We start from the raw sequence: 16,545 nt of genomic DNA, 5'->3' as shown, positions 1-16,545 counted from the left end.
TTTCATCCGTGCTGCACAGACGCAGCTACTAAATAATTTGTGGGAGAAGAAAAACAGCTAACCCTAACCCAAGCATCAGAGATAACTGCAACTTACGGTTAGAATTAATGTGTGGGTTAGAAATTACATCTGTTTTCTAGTTTAGATTCAGATTTAGGTTTTTAGGGAGCATGTATTTTGGCTTCTGTCATCAACGAACTAATAGAAATCCTGTTAAGAAAATGTGAAGTAAGAAAAAAAATATATATGTATTTACATCCTTCTTAAGAAACTTAGCTAACAATTCAAAGCCATCACGACTACCAAGTACCAACCAACTCAGTATTACCTGGTGTCTTACTGAAAGCATCCTTAGCCTGCCCAAAGCAGGTATTTTCAACTGAAGGACTAATAAGTCAGGATTAATGCTTTCAAAAGCATTTTTAAATGATTTAGAATACACAAAACCATCGGCTACGATGCTTTCACATGGACCAGAAAGCATCACTCATCACATGCCCATGTGGAGCAGTTGAAAAATGAGGTACGGCATTCAGCAGAAGTCAACATGCGTGAGAAAGGTATCAGACTTTGATCCAAAGGCATCTTGTCCACAACAGACTTCTCAAGGATCTTGGAATTAGTCAGTCGTCGTGTTCAGAGTCAGGAGTTGAGGTTAGAAGCAATTCTTTCAGATTACCTTTGAAGAACACTGTCAGGAGCTCGCACCATCCTCCCGGTGTTGTGCCACGTAGCTGTCACTGGATTTCATACCCCGTAACCAAACAGAGATATTCACAATACATGCTTGATGGCAGACACGATTAAAACGTAACTTAAATAATACTCGGACAGGCTAAGAAAACAAAAATGATAGAATATATTTCAAACACTGCATTTATTACAAAGGTGCAAAGAGTTTATGCCATTTCTTTTGAAGACTTCCGTTTAAACTACAAACAACATACAAAGCTAGTTTACAGTATGTAATAAAGTCAAGGTTCTCTAGTAAATTCCGCATGACAGAGTACGGTACTGTATTTAATTCCACAGAACATTTCTGAAACAAAGGCACTTACAGCATTAAAAAAGGATTGGACTCAATGTTTAAAATGGGAATTGCCATTTGAATGGTGGGTAACTGGTTGCGTGTGAAGACATTGGTTACTGGGACTAAAGCATGAGCAGTGCCTGAAAGACAACCTATGGGCCAGATTCTCCATCATTTATCTAACTGCCACATCTGCTTAACCATAAGAAAAGAAGTTTAATTGGATTGCACCGCGGTAATAAAATTTGGTCCTACACCACGTGGTTGACACTGATTGATACATTAAGACAAAACCTGATTAAGTCTTCCAGTTCTGAAGCGGGGAAAGCAGGCCATTTTCTCTTCTTACATCCAGTTTTGTAACAGTGACACTACAATTAAATTATTAACACGTGCAGAACTGCTTTTTCTCTTCACTTGAACACTGTTATCATCAGAATATGTTCGCTGAAGGAAAGGTGTAAGTTTTCATGCTCCTTAACCCTATCCCTCACCTCCTCCCACCTCCCCCCATCCATCCATACACCCACCAACCAAGCTGCTGGAGTCTCTGCTGTCCTGCATGAACAAACACATGTGGGCAAGTTGTTCTGCAGAAAAGGGATTGCTTCTGCAGTTACGTAGTGCCCTCCCCTACACAAATATCCCAGATCCTCCATTTGGGAATCACTGCCCATTTTTGGGTGTTCTCACAGAACTCTTAGCAGTGTAAGGAAGCACTGCCTGATTTTTTGGCTTGCAGGGCAGGAAAGAGGAGGAACACGAGGATCTAAGGCACGGCTGCTCTGCGAGTGCCTCTTGGCACCGCTTCCCACTATTAACTGCAGCAGGAGGCTGTAACAGAGGGACGTGGCTTGTTGTGAATACTGACACTAAAAAACTTTGTACAGGTTTGTCCTGAAATGCCCTGAAGACTTTAAAAAATAATAATAATTGGAATAACCTAGAAAAAAGACCCAAAAATCAGTTAGAGAAAGAAGGCTGCCTTTGACAGCAGCAGCTTCCACCATCCTATGAGGTAAAACAACATTGTTGGTTATTCAAGTTCACTATTTTTCAAACAGAAATACACCTCAAATGTAACATCACAGGACAAGTGGTTTGAAGGCTGCTCCAAGTACAACCAGTGTGCGAGATACGTCCAAATTACTTCACTCGTTACATCACAGAGAGGGATAGCATGCTCTGCATTCCACCAAGGAACTACACAGATTTCAATGCAGAGAGAAACGGCACCATAGAAGACTCTAAAGAAACCATGATTTGTTTCCAAATAAACCAAATAAAACCAAAATAAATCCCCTCGCTGTGGCAAAACACCGCCGACAGTCGTTTCTGCTCAATGTATGGCTAAGGCGCTATTTTATTCCCTCCAAATACTCAACAACGTGTGACTATTAAGCAAACCGAGTCTTTGTCCAATATTTTTTAATGAAGAACCCCCCAGGTTTTCAGCTTCTGACCTGTTTGTTCTAAGCAATGGCAGAAGGTTTGGTTCTATTGTCAATTTCTAGCTATAAACTAAAACAGCCTGAGAAAACACCCAACAAAGGCAGTTTGTAAGCCTTAAAATTGGGAAATAAAACAAGGAAGTGACCAACTCATGCTACTCAGCACAGAGTAACGCAACTCGTCCAAACACAACCGAACACGGCTCGCTACTCTCACCACAGGCAGACGTGTTTCAAGAAAGGTTCCCTTTCAAGTGATGGATGAAATGTATTAGGTTGGAGCTGACCTCATTATAGCAACCTCAAAACAAGCACAACATTTGTCACACAGCTTCTCAGAGATTATGTTTTTATGATTCTGTGCAAGAGATCGCTACAGCTTTGGGTGTTTGCTCACAGAGGACCATTCCTTTCTACCACGCTTCAAAATTATTGCACAAGAAATGTTATTGTGGTTCTTACTCCCGCAGCACCCCTTCTGCCTTCTGAACACAATCTCTCTTCGTATTTACTTGAGGTATAAATGAACAACTTCTGCCAGAAGTACTGAAAGCGCTTAAAAACAAAGAAGATATGGAGGTAACGTTCACTTTACTTAGACAAAAGATTGCTGTCTTCCAGGATAACATAGTGCAGCTGCACGGTGCATGGTGGCAGAGCTGTTCAGTAGGTGGGCTTCTGAGGATCCACGTACGCAGGGTTGTATGGGGGCTGGCTGATGGGGTACGGTGCTCCAGCACCAGCTGCAAAAGCAAAGCACGGGAAAAACAGGCTTGTCAAGCTCATCTAAAACAACAACTTCTGCAGAAATGCACAAGCAGTGTGACAGTATGTGGAGAAGTGAAAATAAACCACTGGGCAAAAGAAGAAGCACCGCCTCAGGATTCCTTCAGGAGTACTATTAAGTGTCAACAACTTCACTAGCAAACTAAAACTGGTTTTAAGAAGCAGCCCCTACCCAGGCACGCTAAAGGCTGAAGAGCGTGGCACAAATCACAAACGTACCACTCAGACAACATCCTCACTTTCTGGCACTCTGAGCCAAGCTGCTCCGAGGCAGCACTTCATCAGGTCTGCCAAGCAGCACAAGGTGGTTCAAATAACGCAGCGCCTGCTCACACTGCCAGGACACACAAACGTGGCCATCTGCTGCTCATCTTGCAAGCTGAGTGGGTTTGGCTCCTGTGTGACACAGGAGGAATTCTCCCTCCTGCACGTGACCTAATTAAAGACTGCCCCTTGCCTAATAGGCGAGGAAAATAAAGGAAAAAGCTGTCTTTTCAGACTGGCGATATGGATGATCATTAAGGTCATTTCCAACCCAGCTCCATCATTCAGTGATTCTAGTTTTGGCCTCTGAATAGCTGGGAGCCAATTGCAGAGAACAGCTATTACTAGCACAAGACAGAATCACCAACAGTAAAGCTACGTGAATGCCATGCTATGAAAGAAGACAAGCAGAAGGAAAAAGAACCTGGCAATTCTAATTGCCAGCCATCGACAAAGTTGTCTGAAGCTGATCAGTCTGGATATTCTCTCTATAAAAACAATGATTAATAAAATAAAAATACTAGCAAAAGCCACCTGCGTATAGGTTAACCTTCAGAATTAAGACTGCGTTACGTGTTAACTGGACTTTGATTTTAATATGAAATTTCAATTAAATTATTAAAACATTCTACTTCTGCTCTACATTACCAAAGCATCCCGCTATCAAAACATTCTTACCTGCCACTGTTTCATGGTAGGCTGGGGGTCCCGGTGGCTGCATGGGATAGGGGGGAGGATACTGAGCAGGGTAGGATGCGACTGGCATCCCCGGCTGTGGCTGGATGGCCACGGGCTGGTATCCCTGGTACGGAGCTGTGGGGTAGCTGGGTGGCACTCCCTGCGGCTGTGGGTACGGGGCATGAACCACTGTTGTAGCGGTCGTGGTGGTCACAGTAGCTACGAACAACCCAAAGGAACGTGGTTAGTGCTGGTGGTTCTCGGAGACTCGCTGGGACAGCGCGCGGCAGGAACTAAAAGCACATTCTCCTTCCAGAAATTCATTCCTTACTCTAAAATCTGGGACAACTTCATTTTCGAAGCTCCACGGCGGTTCTAGAAATTCTCTCCTCAGAATATCCTTCCACTGACCCAAGTGGAAGTAAGATTCACATGAACCAAGGTTTCCCTCCTTGGTTCTCAGCCACGAAGACCAAAGAAATCTCTCCTTGGTCTGAACCCTGCAGCCAAGCGATCCACCATTTGGTAAAAGACTGGAAAAACTACGTAATTTTAAAAATGCTTTCTGTTTTAAAGGATAAAGGTGCTACAGATCTCCCCTTCCTGTCATGGTTTGCCAAATGGGCTTCCTTTCATACGCAGTCCGTATGCTAACACATCTATGCCTCTCAGGAACAGTCAGAAAGGCAAATCAACATCAATCTCAGGAAGGGAGGACAGTGGGTTATTGGTTCATCTCTCTTATTGCAGCACAGCACTTTCTAATGAACTGCAACATTTGTTTTCGTGACCTTCACCTTAATTCCACAATTACAAATGTTCAAGGCTCTACTTCTTGCGCAGGGAACAACAAAACAATCCTTTTGTTTTACCCAGATTTCGGTCTTGTCATAAACACATTCACTGCTTCTGACTGTATGCAAGATAATCTCAGCTATACTCTTACTAAATACTCTTATTAATACTTTAATTAAGACAACTTCTCATTAGTGCTTCCCTTCAAAATGCTCATTTTTAAGTTTGATCTCAGAGGACGAATACGGTGTTTTAAGCAACCTAAAGGCTTGCTTTTCATGTTTACCTACCGCCACTTTTGTAGCACAGCAGTAAGAAAATATTACTGCCTTGTTTTCCCTTTCTACAGGAATATAATCTTCCAGAAAAAAATGTTCAAAGCTGTGCAGGATGAGAAAAAGAAAGAGGTACTTACGCTGCGGTCTTCGACATGCTTTGTACAGACAGCAACACGAGCAAGTGAGGCACAGAATTATAGTAATGACAATCACTGCAAACACGATCACTCCAATCGCAACAAGGGTTCCAAAACTGCAAGAGAGATGCCAGCAGAAGCAGTAAGTCCCACACAAACTGACCACCATCCACACAGCTCCCCGCAGCTACCGCTCCGCCTGCCTCCTTGTGCTGTTTATCACACAGGATGAAAAAAGTAACCCTGTAACACGTTCAGTGCTCAGCATCAAGCCTATGCTGGTCCTCCTGTTGGTCTTGTTGGTCTTGTTGTTGGTCTTGTTGGTTTTCTCTGGCTACATAACTTCCTAAAAGACCTCTTTTTAGAAATTCAGTGTCTAGGCAATAGTATCTCTTTATTAGGGGATCAAATAATGAAACGAAAGGCAAAATATTGGGACCTTTGAAGTGTCAGCTCATGTGATTTGTTTGCTATGCCTGAGATAATTGAAGCCTTTCTTCCATGGTGGCCAGAGCCTCCTGCATTTTTATTTCCTATGGAATGCATCAGGCAGCAGTTTTGGAAACAATAGCAGGAAGCTGCTCTTAATGAAGAAAACACACTAAAATAACCAATGGAGAGCTGTTTCAACATCCATCCTGTTTTTGTTTCTTCATAGACATTTTGGCTACAGAACTCTCTAGTTTTCTTCCTGTTCAGCCTCCTCTTAATATCTTTAAACAAAATGGCATCTCCAGAGCCCCAGCAATTTTTGCTTGGCTACCAACCAGACATTCAGCGTGAAAAGCATTTCTGGCTACAAATCACACCAGCAGGTTGTACCGCTGACACTAAAAGAAGAAAGCAAAAGCAATCCACTCTGTGCCCAGCCAAAATTCGCAAGAGCTCACCTCACTTCCTTGGAGCAACTCTCTGTGAGCCAACACTGAGCCTAAGAGCTGACAAACAAAATAGGTTCAATCTAAAATGTGTATTTCTCCCCAGCAGAGGTCCCACCACTTTTTCTCCCCCTATTTCTACAACAGCTTAAAGAATGCAATCAGAACAATCATTTTATTAGTGACTGAATGTGTATTATCCCAAACAATTTTTTGCGTGGATTTTGTGATGTACTAATCATAGCATGATGGCTTTCCTTGTGATGCCCCAGCTCTGCGCCTGCAATTTGCCCACTGTAACTGCACCCAAGCATTTCCACATCGAACAGGAAGCAGGAACTGCTGCAGCCTTCTGAAGTCACTGAAACAGCATCAGAAACACTGCCAAGAAAGCAAACAGATAACTGCAACGCAGCTGCACAAGCACGAAGATGCATTCGTGCCTTGTCAGCTTTATTTGGACTTCGTAGAGATACAGAACAGCTTAGGCTGGATGGGACCTTAGCAACCAACAGGAGATTCTTCCTCTGGCTCTTCCCAGCTAAGGAGGAAAAGGCCTTTTTTGGTAGTGAACGATGCTGAGGAAAAAAGATTCCCTTGCCAAAGAAAGAGATGACAAAGAAGACAGATGCTTCTCTTCTGCAGCCAACAAACCTTTCTGAACTTTCCCAAGGGCTGGGCAACATCTCAACAAATCTGAGAAACGGAGAAGACAAAGTGGAGAGAGACCTACCCGTCACACATAAACAGGCACAGCAGGAAACCTGCACAGTTTGGTTCATCTTTCAGGACCAAATTCAGCTCTGTTACAAGAGAGCTAACCGAACCAGCTGGCAGCCAGCAGCACAGGTCGCTCTGAAGCACAGGCTGCTCTGGCTTATTGGTAACAAACACCTCTCCTCTCCTTGCCTGTTTTTTTACTCCCTCTAATAAGGAATGTGATGATAACGAAGCTCAGGGAAACAAACCACCACCACATCCTTGCTTTCAGCGAGTTCTTAGAAACACTCGGTGCCCTCTCATCATTTGTCTGTAGCTTAGCTAAAACGACATGACAGCTGCACGATGACATTCTGCACGCATTTTCCAAGGAACTGAATGGAAACACGCATTCAGAGCACAGGTGTGCCAGGTTTGCACGTGAACACTGTGATTCGGCTCTGCAGACTGTGTGATTACTGCAGGCCAAAATTATAAGCTTTCAAAAACAGCCAGGGAGAAAAAACACAGGCATGAGTTAGTTCTTCCCAGGGACTTCTAGGGAGTGTGCACGATGGTGTTGCTGTTGGTGTCTCTGTCACTGACCTTGCAGCAGCAGCAGAACTTCCCTGCTGCCAGGCTGGGCTGCTGTGAGCTCGGCTCTTGAGAGAGCAGAAGGCACTGAGAGAGGAAAACAAACCCGTAGGTGTGTTGAACTTGTACACTGCAACAACACCCCCACCAACACTGGAGCTCTTCATAAATACACTTTTTTCTCGTGTTTTCTACTGCTAATTTTGGCAATTCTTCTGACATATCTTAATGGTGCACCTGACTGTAATAATATCTGTTCTTCTTCTGCCGAAGGACTGCTGACCCGAGCATCTCCCACCACACATCTGCTAACACTGTAACGACGCAGGCTACGTAATTACAGACCCACGGGACTCCCACGGGTAAAACTACTGAAAAAAGCACAGGAAGGCTTCAGAAGAAGATAGAAGGTGGTACCCGAGAGAGGCCAAAACAGCTCGGTTTGAGCTCTAGCAGATGGGATACTCCACACACTGTATAAAGACTCTTGCTGTGTGCTAGCTCCAGAAAGTCTGTACCCCTCTCTGCTAAGAAACCACTGCTTTGTTTGTTTGCTTTCAATTCATGAACTCTTCTGAAAGGTCCCTGAAAGTATTAAAAAAACAAAACATTCACGCTAAGTAACTGCTCTCCTGCCTTGTACATACACACATGAAAATGAACAAACAAAGGATTGCAGCTTAAAGACACCTCCTGGGTGGTTCAACAAACAAAAAACCCAAACCAAACAACAGCCAAACCTCGAATTCACCTTACCCCATGGATCCTGCACGCAGATGTTGCAGTGCAGGAATGGAAGCAGCCGCAGCCCACGATCAGGGCTCTGCTGGTGTCCCGCTCTGAAGGCAAGTTTTCAGACTCCTGCATGATATACCATCGTCTCTGCATAAACCACATGCTTACAAACAGCTTGAGCTTATTCACTGCCATTTCCTGCTTCTCTCTCCTCACATAATAAAAGCTAACTTTAGCCAAGAATTTAACTGAAGACAAAGGACAAGCCTGCCAGCAGTTTTATCGCCGCAGTACAAACTGTGAGTTTCCATAGGATCCATAGAAATGAAATACGAAGAGAGGACTCCCTGCCTTGTCCTATCACTGGCTTTGCCTTGCTCCCCTTCTACCCTTCTCCTGCATTTGGAAAGCTCTAAGTCATTATGTCCTCAGCATACCCTGCAGACTCATCTTACCTTTAGGGTACACTGATAATCACATATGAGTTTACATAGAGGGAGAGTGGTGATGAGCGCCTGATTCACCCCTCTAGGTACTGAATGAGACACGAGTGACAGCTTAAAGAGGGACCACCAAACCCAGGATCCAAAAGGTTCACAGATAATTCTCAAGGCAGCCCTTTTTCATGCAGGGGAACTCAACCATACACATGAACCAGAAGGAAGTGTGAAATGCTCTAAACGCATTTAAGGCCTTAGAAAATATTCAAGGTTCAACTCCAGTAACATTTTAAAAACTTTTCAGTCACTCGAATCCCTAAAATTGCCACATTTTGTAAGCCCTGTTGTAAAGGAAGTCACTGTAGCGCGAGCTGCTGCCATGAATGTAATTTTTGCCCAGGTCTGCTGGCTGAAGTGCCATGAGAACCGTGTTCCAGCAGGGCCAACACTGCTGCAGGCAAACCCACGGACCTTCAGCACCAAAGCTGCCCGTAAACTAAGAAATCCCTGCTCCTACAGACCATAAATGCTTTGCAGCTTGACGTTTGACTTGCCAAACACCCTGAAACTACCATCAGAGGAAGTTCAGACCGGGTTACACCCACTGGCTTTGCTAACCACAGAACGCAGCTCTGGTGGGGAATGGACAGATGAATCATGTCATCCCCCTTACAAAAGCTGGAAGCACGTTGTTGGGACTGGAGCAAAGTCTACATGAGATACATTAATGAGGCTATACAACAAGGAACTGACACGCTTCTTCAGACTTCCTCTCATCTCGAGCTGCAGAACCCCACCTGTGTTTGCTCTGACAGTCTCTTGGTGAGATAAGCTCATGTCTGAATGCAAGCCATATGGAAAGAGCTCTGCAGGGAGGAGAAAAACAGTACAGCTCAGCGTTGCTGTATTTTTTACCATGCCTACAGAGGATGCATACGGCTAAAAACATCTAAATTGAGAGACAGCAAATTAGCATAATTGCATCTTCCACAGTTAGAACTGCTGAGTTTTTGGGATGCTTAGCAGGCTGTCATTTCAAACAAGGGTGGGCAGAAGAACATGGATTTTCTCAGTTCCAGAGAAGAACCAAGTTGCAAGGCAGCACACAGATCAGGAACGAACACAACCCCAGTCCATGAGAATGTCCTAGTGTCCCGTCCCTGCTGACTGAGGCTTCCCAGAAGGCTGCTGCTCCCTCTTCTCATCGCAGAAGGATGCACAGCCTTTCCTCAGGCATCACTGTATCCATTACACCATCAGCTGTAATTTCAAGGCAGAAATTCATTTAGGAACAGAATCCAATTAACTGCGCACAACGGTAATCTTGTTTGTGTTTCAGTTTAGAATGACTGATTATCAGCTGTGCCAACTACAATATTTGCCTCTGTGACTCTGACAGAGACGTTCTGAAACACCCTGCCTCTGAAACACCCTGCCTCGTTACCTACCCAAACACTGGGCGATTAGTGGGACAGTGGGTGTGAGTCATCTCATTTCTTTTCCAGTAAGGCTCGCTGCTGGAAAACTGGCATACCTGGCATACCAAGGCCAAGCAACCAGGTTAACCATGCAAATGACAACCGTGGTTGCAGTGAACCAGCGCTTTGCTCCTGCACGAGTTCTCAAAGCAGAGGCACCAAGCACAGCAGAACGAGAGGGGAAAATGAATGCAGTAAACCTGCTCAGAATTTGTATTGGAAAGCAGCGCTGCAGGGGAAGTTCAGTCTGTGCTAAGCCAGTTGAAAAGGAATAGAAAGTGAAACACCTTCAGTGGGAGTTGTAAAGATGGCATATGGGCATTCTATGTGTGTGGAAGAAGTTTGGCAGATTTAACAAATTTAATGACTGCACTTTGACCTAACAGCTTCAAATAATCTTTAAGAATTAACCAACAACAGAAAGCATATGAATCCAAGTTAACGCTGACTTGTATGTACAAAATGCTTGATTTGCTTTTAAGTGCAGTCCTGTGGGAAGCACAGTGCTTCCAAGCACTTGAAAGTATGTCATTACGGCACTGCCAAGGAATGCTATTTATTGCCTCAATAAACAACCAAAAGGTGACTGCAGGATGTTACACACTTGTGTTTGGGACCCACCAGGCTGCCCAAAGCGCCGTGCCCTCCCGCCTCAGCAGTACCTGGAGCTCAGTATTAAATACCGAAGGAAGTTACCACTGAAGAACGGCAATGAAAAGAAACCTACTGACAACTGATGCTTTACGGGAGTTTCCCAAAGCCCTCCGAATAAACACTGCAAAAAGAGCAAGAGCACGAGCGGATGAGACCTCCCAGCTGGACAGGACACGGGAAGGCTGCGCTGCCAGCCCGTCCCTCGCACACTGCCGCAGGATCAGAGCATCACTGCCGCAGGTCCCCCCAGCCGCAAGGAGACAGCGCACCTGGCCCGGCCCCGTAAGGAGCCCAGGCGGCTGTGCCAAACCCTCCCAGAGCTGGAAGGCGCTGATAAAGCCCTGATCTATGAGCGATAGCCGGAGCAGTAACTTGAGTAGGAACAGAGCCGGCGCAAAAATGAGGAACTAAATGCTTTCTGAGCCTTAAGGCGCTATCATTTGGAAACAATCCTTCCCCCCTCCCTCCGCCTTGAAGAGCAGTGTCCAAGCTGGTATTTGCACAGGATGCCCAAGCTGCTTCCTGTCATCTCCCCTCCTGCTTCAACCGCTGAAGGAGTGAGCCGTGCCCATCCTGCCGGGGGCACAAAGGGACGTCTCGGCTGACATCAGCCCTTCTTCTGCACAGCGAAGCATTAAACAAACCCCGTCGCTGGGAAGCAACTTGTGTTTAAGAGAACCCGGCACGGAGCTGCAGGGCGGAGCGCACCTCACCGGCAGGAACCGGAGACAACTCCAGAGGGACACAGCTCGCTTCTTATGTAAGGATGAAGACATACTGGGCGGTGTGAAACAGACGGGAAAGCTTCCAGTGACTGCGGGAAGGGCACGGGAAGTGCTCCCGGGCTCCATTCCTGATGTGGAAACCCCCTCGCTCATGGAACGCCATGAGTCACGCGGGATGCGGTTTCCCTCTGCAATCACCCCCGGGGTGGTTTTCCAAAAGCAGTATTACTGCGAATGTGGAACTATTTTTATTTTTAACGAAAGCGGCATCACCGAGGAGAGGCTCGGTGCGACGCTCGATGCGCTCTGCACAACGCATCGGTATTGCAAAGCCGCAAGGCAACTGAAAGAAAGCAGCAGCTCGAACGAGTCCCACCGGCCCATTTTCTCAAGGAGAGCCAATAACGACTCTCTTTTCAGACACTGCAAGGCCGGCAAAAAATCCCATTAAGGCACCTCAGCTCCGCTTCCCGTGTTTTGTCATTCAAAAACGCGGATCTCTCTAACAAATCCCCAAAAGCGAAGGGCTGGTTTGGTTTGCTCGGCGATCTTCCTGCTTCTTAAAAGCTACGCTCGTCCGTACGGGAAAACAGACCTCCCAGAATCTTCCTCTCTTTCCTTCCTCCATCACACCCAACGCCACTTCCCGCAGGCCCGAAGATGGGAAGCCGATTTGCCTTTTTTTTTTTTTTCCTCCCCCCTCCTACCCTCCCCAGCCTCATTTCAGCTACACACGCGGCAGGAACGAACCGAACGCGGCACGCAGCCCGAGAGGACGGAGCAGCGCTCCGCTCAGCCCCGCGCCCCGTCCTCCCGAGCGCTCCGCTCCGCTCAGCCCCGCGCCGCCCGCCCGCCCCGCGCCGCCCCGCGCCGCCCCCCGCAGCCCCCCGCAGCCCTCGCGGCCCCCAGCCCCGCTCACCCCATGCTCATCGCCGCCGCACGCTCGCCCCACGCCAGCCGCGTCACGCCGCCTGCCCGCCCCTCGCAGGGCGGGACTGACTCGGCAGCCGGCCGGGCCGGTTGGCCTCGTGGACGGCGGGGGGTTTGTGGTGTGATACGCGCTGCCAAAGGTTACTAATGAAAGGTCAATGATGTTTCGAGTATTTGGTTAGATGATAGCAGTCCAGCTATCAGGGGCCAGAGAGCTGTCTTGGCCGCGGTCTGGGAAGGTGCCGCCAAGCGCAGGAGGGAAGGCGGCCCCGTGGTCCCAGCCCGTAACGCTGCCCGCCTTGGGAAAGGCAGAGAAGAGCGAAACCGAGAAAGGCGCGTGAGATGTCCCAGCTTCGCGCTGCGGACATCTCACGGACGCTGGACGCTGCGGCCCGGGGGCTGCACGTGGGGCTTGTCACGGCTGCTTCCGCGGCGTCACTGGGGCCGGCTGTGAGGAATCGCGTTCTGACGTTGAATCCAGGAGTGGCTGTGCAGGTGGGCAGGACGTGGCTGCCTTGAGTCGTTGCTGCCTCCGTGTGCCGTGGAGTCGCTTGAGGCCATGGACGATGTCTGGCTGGCAGAAACCGGGGCACTGCTCTCAGCATTTGCTGAGGCTGCACAGATTACGGGACTTGCTTGGGTATGGCAGGATGCTGTAGATTATGGACATCAAGCTGTGCACTGATCAGGTGGAACCTTTATGTGAAGCTGTGGGAGGAGAAATATTGGAATGGAACCCAGAATAGCTGATGGCCTTTCTTCATGTGATAGCAGGCCTGACATCTGCCCCTGCTCCAGGAGGGCTGCCCGGTCTCGACAAGGCTTTTGAAATGCATGAAAGATGGCACATTGCACTGGGAGAGTTAGGAGAACACATTGGGTGCAGGAAGAGACCAGCAGGCTGTTTCTCTGGGCAGTTGGAGCGAGTGAGTAAAGGGTGGCCATCTGGTTTACGAGCAGTGGCAGCACTGCTATTGCTTGCATAGGAGGCACGATGCCTGACTTTGGGACAGAGATGAGTGGTTCATGTGCTCGATGGGTTGCATCACCCCCAGCCTGGCAGCATCCCCAGAGCAGCAGCAGCTCTCAGACCTGAGGCACTGCCCGAATGCAGGAGAAAAGCCCGGGTCCTGGTCCACCCCACAGCCGACAGCAGCCATGGGGCTGCCCACGTGTCCCAAACACAGCGACATCCCCATGATGACAGAAACACCCCCAGCACGGGGCTGCAGCTGCCAGCCTGGCCTCCGCCACGTTGTGTGTTGGAAACGCTGCGCCCCGCTGGAATTGAGGCCAGAACCCAGCTCAGCCTGAACCAGGCTGGGGGGAGGAAGGAGTGGGTTGGGTGCTGGGGGGAAGAGATGCCCGTGGTTGCAGCCCCTAAAGCTGCCCACCTCGGGAAAGGCAGGGAAGAACAAAACTGACAGTGGCATGATGGAACTCTCAGATTTATTGTGATGGACTGTGATGACTCTGGATAGCAACATCAGTGGGGCCGGCGGTTGATGTTCTGGGCCTGATGTGGAACCCGGGAGCGGCTTCGCCCCTGGGCTGGCCCTCACCACCTGGACCGGCTCCTGCAGCACCTTTGGGGCTGGCCGCTGGTCTCTGCAGCCTGATGTTTGAGGGGGAAGTGGCTCCGAGTCCGGGCCCAGCCTGTCTGCCTGGATCGGCTTCTATCAGCTGCCGTGGAAACCCTCGATGACCGCGGTGCTCCCCGTCTTGTGTTTCTATGGGTTCAGTTCTCAGCATCTGAGGCTGGTGCCTGCCTGCTCTCATGGTGTCTTTGGGGCCGGCTCGGGGAACCTGTGGCCTGGCGCTGCAATGGAGAGCGGCTTCTTGTCCGGGCCCGCTGTCCCTGTCTGCGCCAGTGGCTGCAGCCAACTGCTGGGGAGTGCCTCGAGGACTCTGATGTCCCCTGGCTGTCAGAGTCCGGGGTGCTGCTGTTGGCACTCGGGGCTGCAGCACAGCTGCTCCCACAGCATCCTTGGAGCTCATTACATGCATCGCCAATGCGATGTAAACGTGAGCAGATTCTCTTCCATTCTATCCTGCACTGGCTAGACAGGACTCTGCTCTCAGGCACCTTGGAACTGTGAGCCAACCCCGATGGTACCTGGCTGGTGGTGTTGGAGCTGCTGCTGCTCTGTGATGTCACAGGGCCTTGGAGAGGCCCCTGTCTCTGTTGGATGGCAGTGCTGGGGCCTGCGCTGTCCACATTGCTGCTGGAGGCTATAAGGGAAGGAAGGAAGATGAGTAGGATGGAACTCCAGCCCTGGAGTGGGACAGACTCCCATCCCTTCTGGGCCAAAGAGACTTGAGCAAGATCGCCTTGCCCCAGCCCAGCAGCACGTGGCTGTTTGTCTCTTACAGGTGCCCTCTCCAGCACAGGCGTTGCACTCCCAGGTCCTTCTGCTCAGACTCAGGTAGGAACAGCGCCGATGGGTGCCTCGTGCAGCACAGGAGCTGCAGAGGAGCAGCTGCCAGGGTCTGGGGAAAAGAACAGATTGTGGCCGTGAGGACACAGTGACCTGAACCAGGAAGTGCCTGGCATAGCTCTGGTGCTCAGTCCATGCTTCTCCAGCCTGTGGTGAGGCTGCAGTCCCACACAGAGCCCCAGAGGACTGCTGAGGTAACTCACCCTTCTCCTGCCTGATCCCTGCCGCGGGGGTAACGGCAGTTGCTGGCATCGCAGCGCTTGTGCTTGTCTCCCTTTTGTACATATGAATTGTATTCCCAGACTGGTCCTCTGCCAGAGAAGGGAAGGAATCTGATGAGCAACCACTGCCTCTGTAGTAAGACAGACCCAGGCCATCCCTGCACTTCCCAACCCCATTTACAGCTTCTCCGTGAAGCTGAGCCAACGCTCACGAGCGGCAAAGAGCCAGGCCTGCTGAGGCCAACCCTGGGCAGGCACAGCTCTTGTACACTCACGCCTGGAGAACCAAGAATGGGATACCAACCTGGACGGGATATGGATCCCCATGGCGTTCACGTGATCAAAAAATTCATCCTCGTCTTTGCACTGTGGACAGTGCAAAGTAATGCCTGTGCACAGGGCCAGCCTCTGCAGCAGAAACACAAGCAGGGTGAGCGTGAGCTGGACCTGGTGCTGCTGAGCACCTGCCGTGCTCATGGGGTGAGGAGAGGGCTCCTACCTGGATGCAGGCCCGGTGGAACCAGGCGTGTCGGCAGGCTGGGCACACTATGGTGCTGTAGGACATGCTGTCCCCCACGGAGTCCATACAGATGATGCAGGTTGTGTCCTGCACCGGCGCTGCCACCACTGCCTGCTGCGGGTGATGGTCCCTGCAGAAGGACCTGGGGGAAGATGGGAGGGATGGGCAAGGTGAGAAGTGCTGCGAGGAGGGCAGAGGAACAGGAAGGAGCCCCGGGCCTTGGCTCTGGCTTTGTCAGGCTGCTGGGAGGTGTCACGGTGAGGTGTCTTTGTTTGGTGACATCTCCCTGACTGCAGGGATGGGAGGCTCATAGGCGATGCCTGGCAGCCCTTACCTGAACTCTCCAAAGTACTGGGTGATGCATTCACCCTCTGAGGCACAGGGGAGATGAAAGCTGCGGTCACAGCCCGGCTCTGCACAGGTGACGAAGGCCCCCCTCTTGCCACAAATGAAGCAGTGCTGGAAAGAGCAGAGCATTTCCCATCAACAGCAGGCTCAGGCCCTACACAGTGGGCCCCGCACCTCTGTGCAGGGCACAGGATGGGGGCAGGGCTGGGTGGCACTCTGCAGAGCTGCCTGGTGAACAGGGCTCGTCTGCAAGAGCAGGAATTTCTCTTGGAGCTGGTTGGAAGGGCTGGGATTGCTTTCTTGGGACCAGGCTAAGCTTGTCGAGCCTCTCCTGGCACCAAGCTTCCTGTTCCGGTCAGGTGCTCACCATCTGCTCTGCCTGCCTGATTATGTGTATAATCTCAACCATGCTTATATCATCATTTATCTTCTGTCTTGTTGCCTCTTGAAGAAGGCCACCCGCAAA

General features: G+C 49.4%; 1 protein-coding gene and 1 long non-coding RNA gene across 5 annotated transcripts; both read right to left on the bottom strand.

Moving 5' to 3' along the window:
- Nucleotides 1–836: 836 nt before the first annotated feature.
- Nucleotides 837–12,699, bottom strand: SHISA5 (shisa family member 5). Of its 4 annotated transcripts, none has more exons than XM_085235947.1 (4): nt 12,542–12,699; nt 5,420–5,535; nt 4,210–4,428; nt 837–3,224 (listed from the first exon to the last, which is right to left on the bottom strand). In XM_085235947.1, exons 1-4 carry the CDS (start codon nt 12,550–12,552, stop codon nt 3,145–3,147), a joined length of 426 nt encoding a protein of 141 aa, XP_085092073.1. In that variant the 5' UTR covers nt 12,553–12,699; the 3' UTR covers nt 837–3,144. The 4 variants fall into 4 exon arrangements, with proteins under 4 accessions (XP_085092073.1, XP_085092072.1, XP_010716688.1 ...); XM_085235946.1 differs by lacking the exon at nt 12,542–12,699 and adding an exon at nt 9,563–9,982; XM_010718386.4 differs by lacking the exon at nt 12,542–12,699 and adding an exon at nt 8,347–9,465.
- A 981-nt stretch (nt 12,700–13,680) lies between these two features.
- LOC104913129 (uncharacterized) lies at nt 13,681–15,406 on the bottom strand. The gene is made up of 3 exons (XR_014886377.1): nt 15,194–15,406; nt 14,924–15,042; nt 13,681–14,784 (listed from the first exon to the last, which is right to left on the bottom strand). It is a non-coding gene; the product is annotated as an uncharacterized LOC104913129 (long non-coding RNA).
- Between the last annotated feature and the right edge of the window lie 1,139 nt (nt 15,407–16,545).

This window comes from Meleagris gallopavo, chromosome 14 (assembly GCF_905368555.1).
Source record: "Meleagris gallopavo chromosome 14, MGAL_WU_HG_1.1, whole genome shotgun sequence".
Taxonomy (NCBI): Eukaryota; Metazoa; Chordata; class Aves; order Galliformes; family Phasianidae; genus Meleagris; species Meleagris gallopavo.
This window is presented reverse-complemented; position numbering and strand designations above follow the sequence as displayed.

Coding starts and splice junctions, on each gene's coding strand:
- SHISA5 (XM_085235944.1), bottom strand. CDS start 7,757: ATGAAGAGCTCCAGTGTTGGTGGGGGTGTTGTTGCAGTGTACAAGTTC. Junction 5,536..7,602: donor AGTTCTGCTGCTGCTGCAAG/GTCAGTGACAGA, acceptor TCTCTCTTGCAG/TTTTGGAACCCTTGTTGCGA. Junction 3,225..4,209: donor CTACCATGAAACAGTGGCAG/GTAAGAATGTTT, acceptor TTGCTTTTGCAG/CTGGTGCTGGAGCACCGTAC.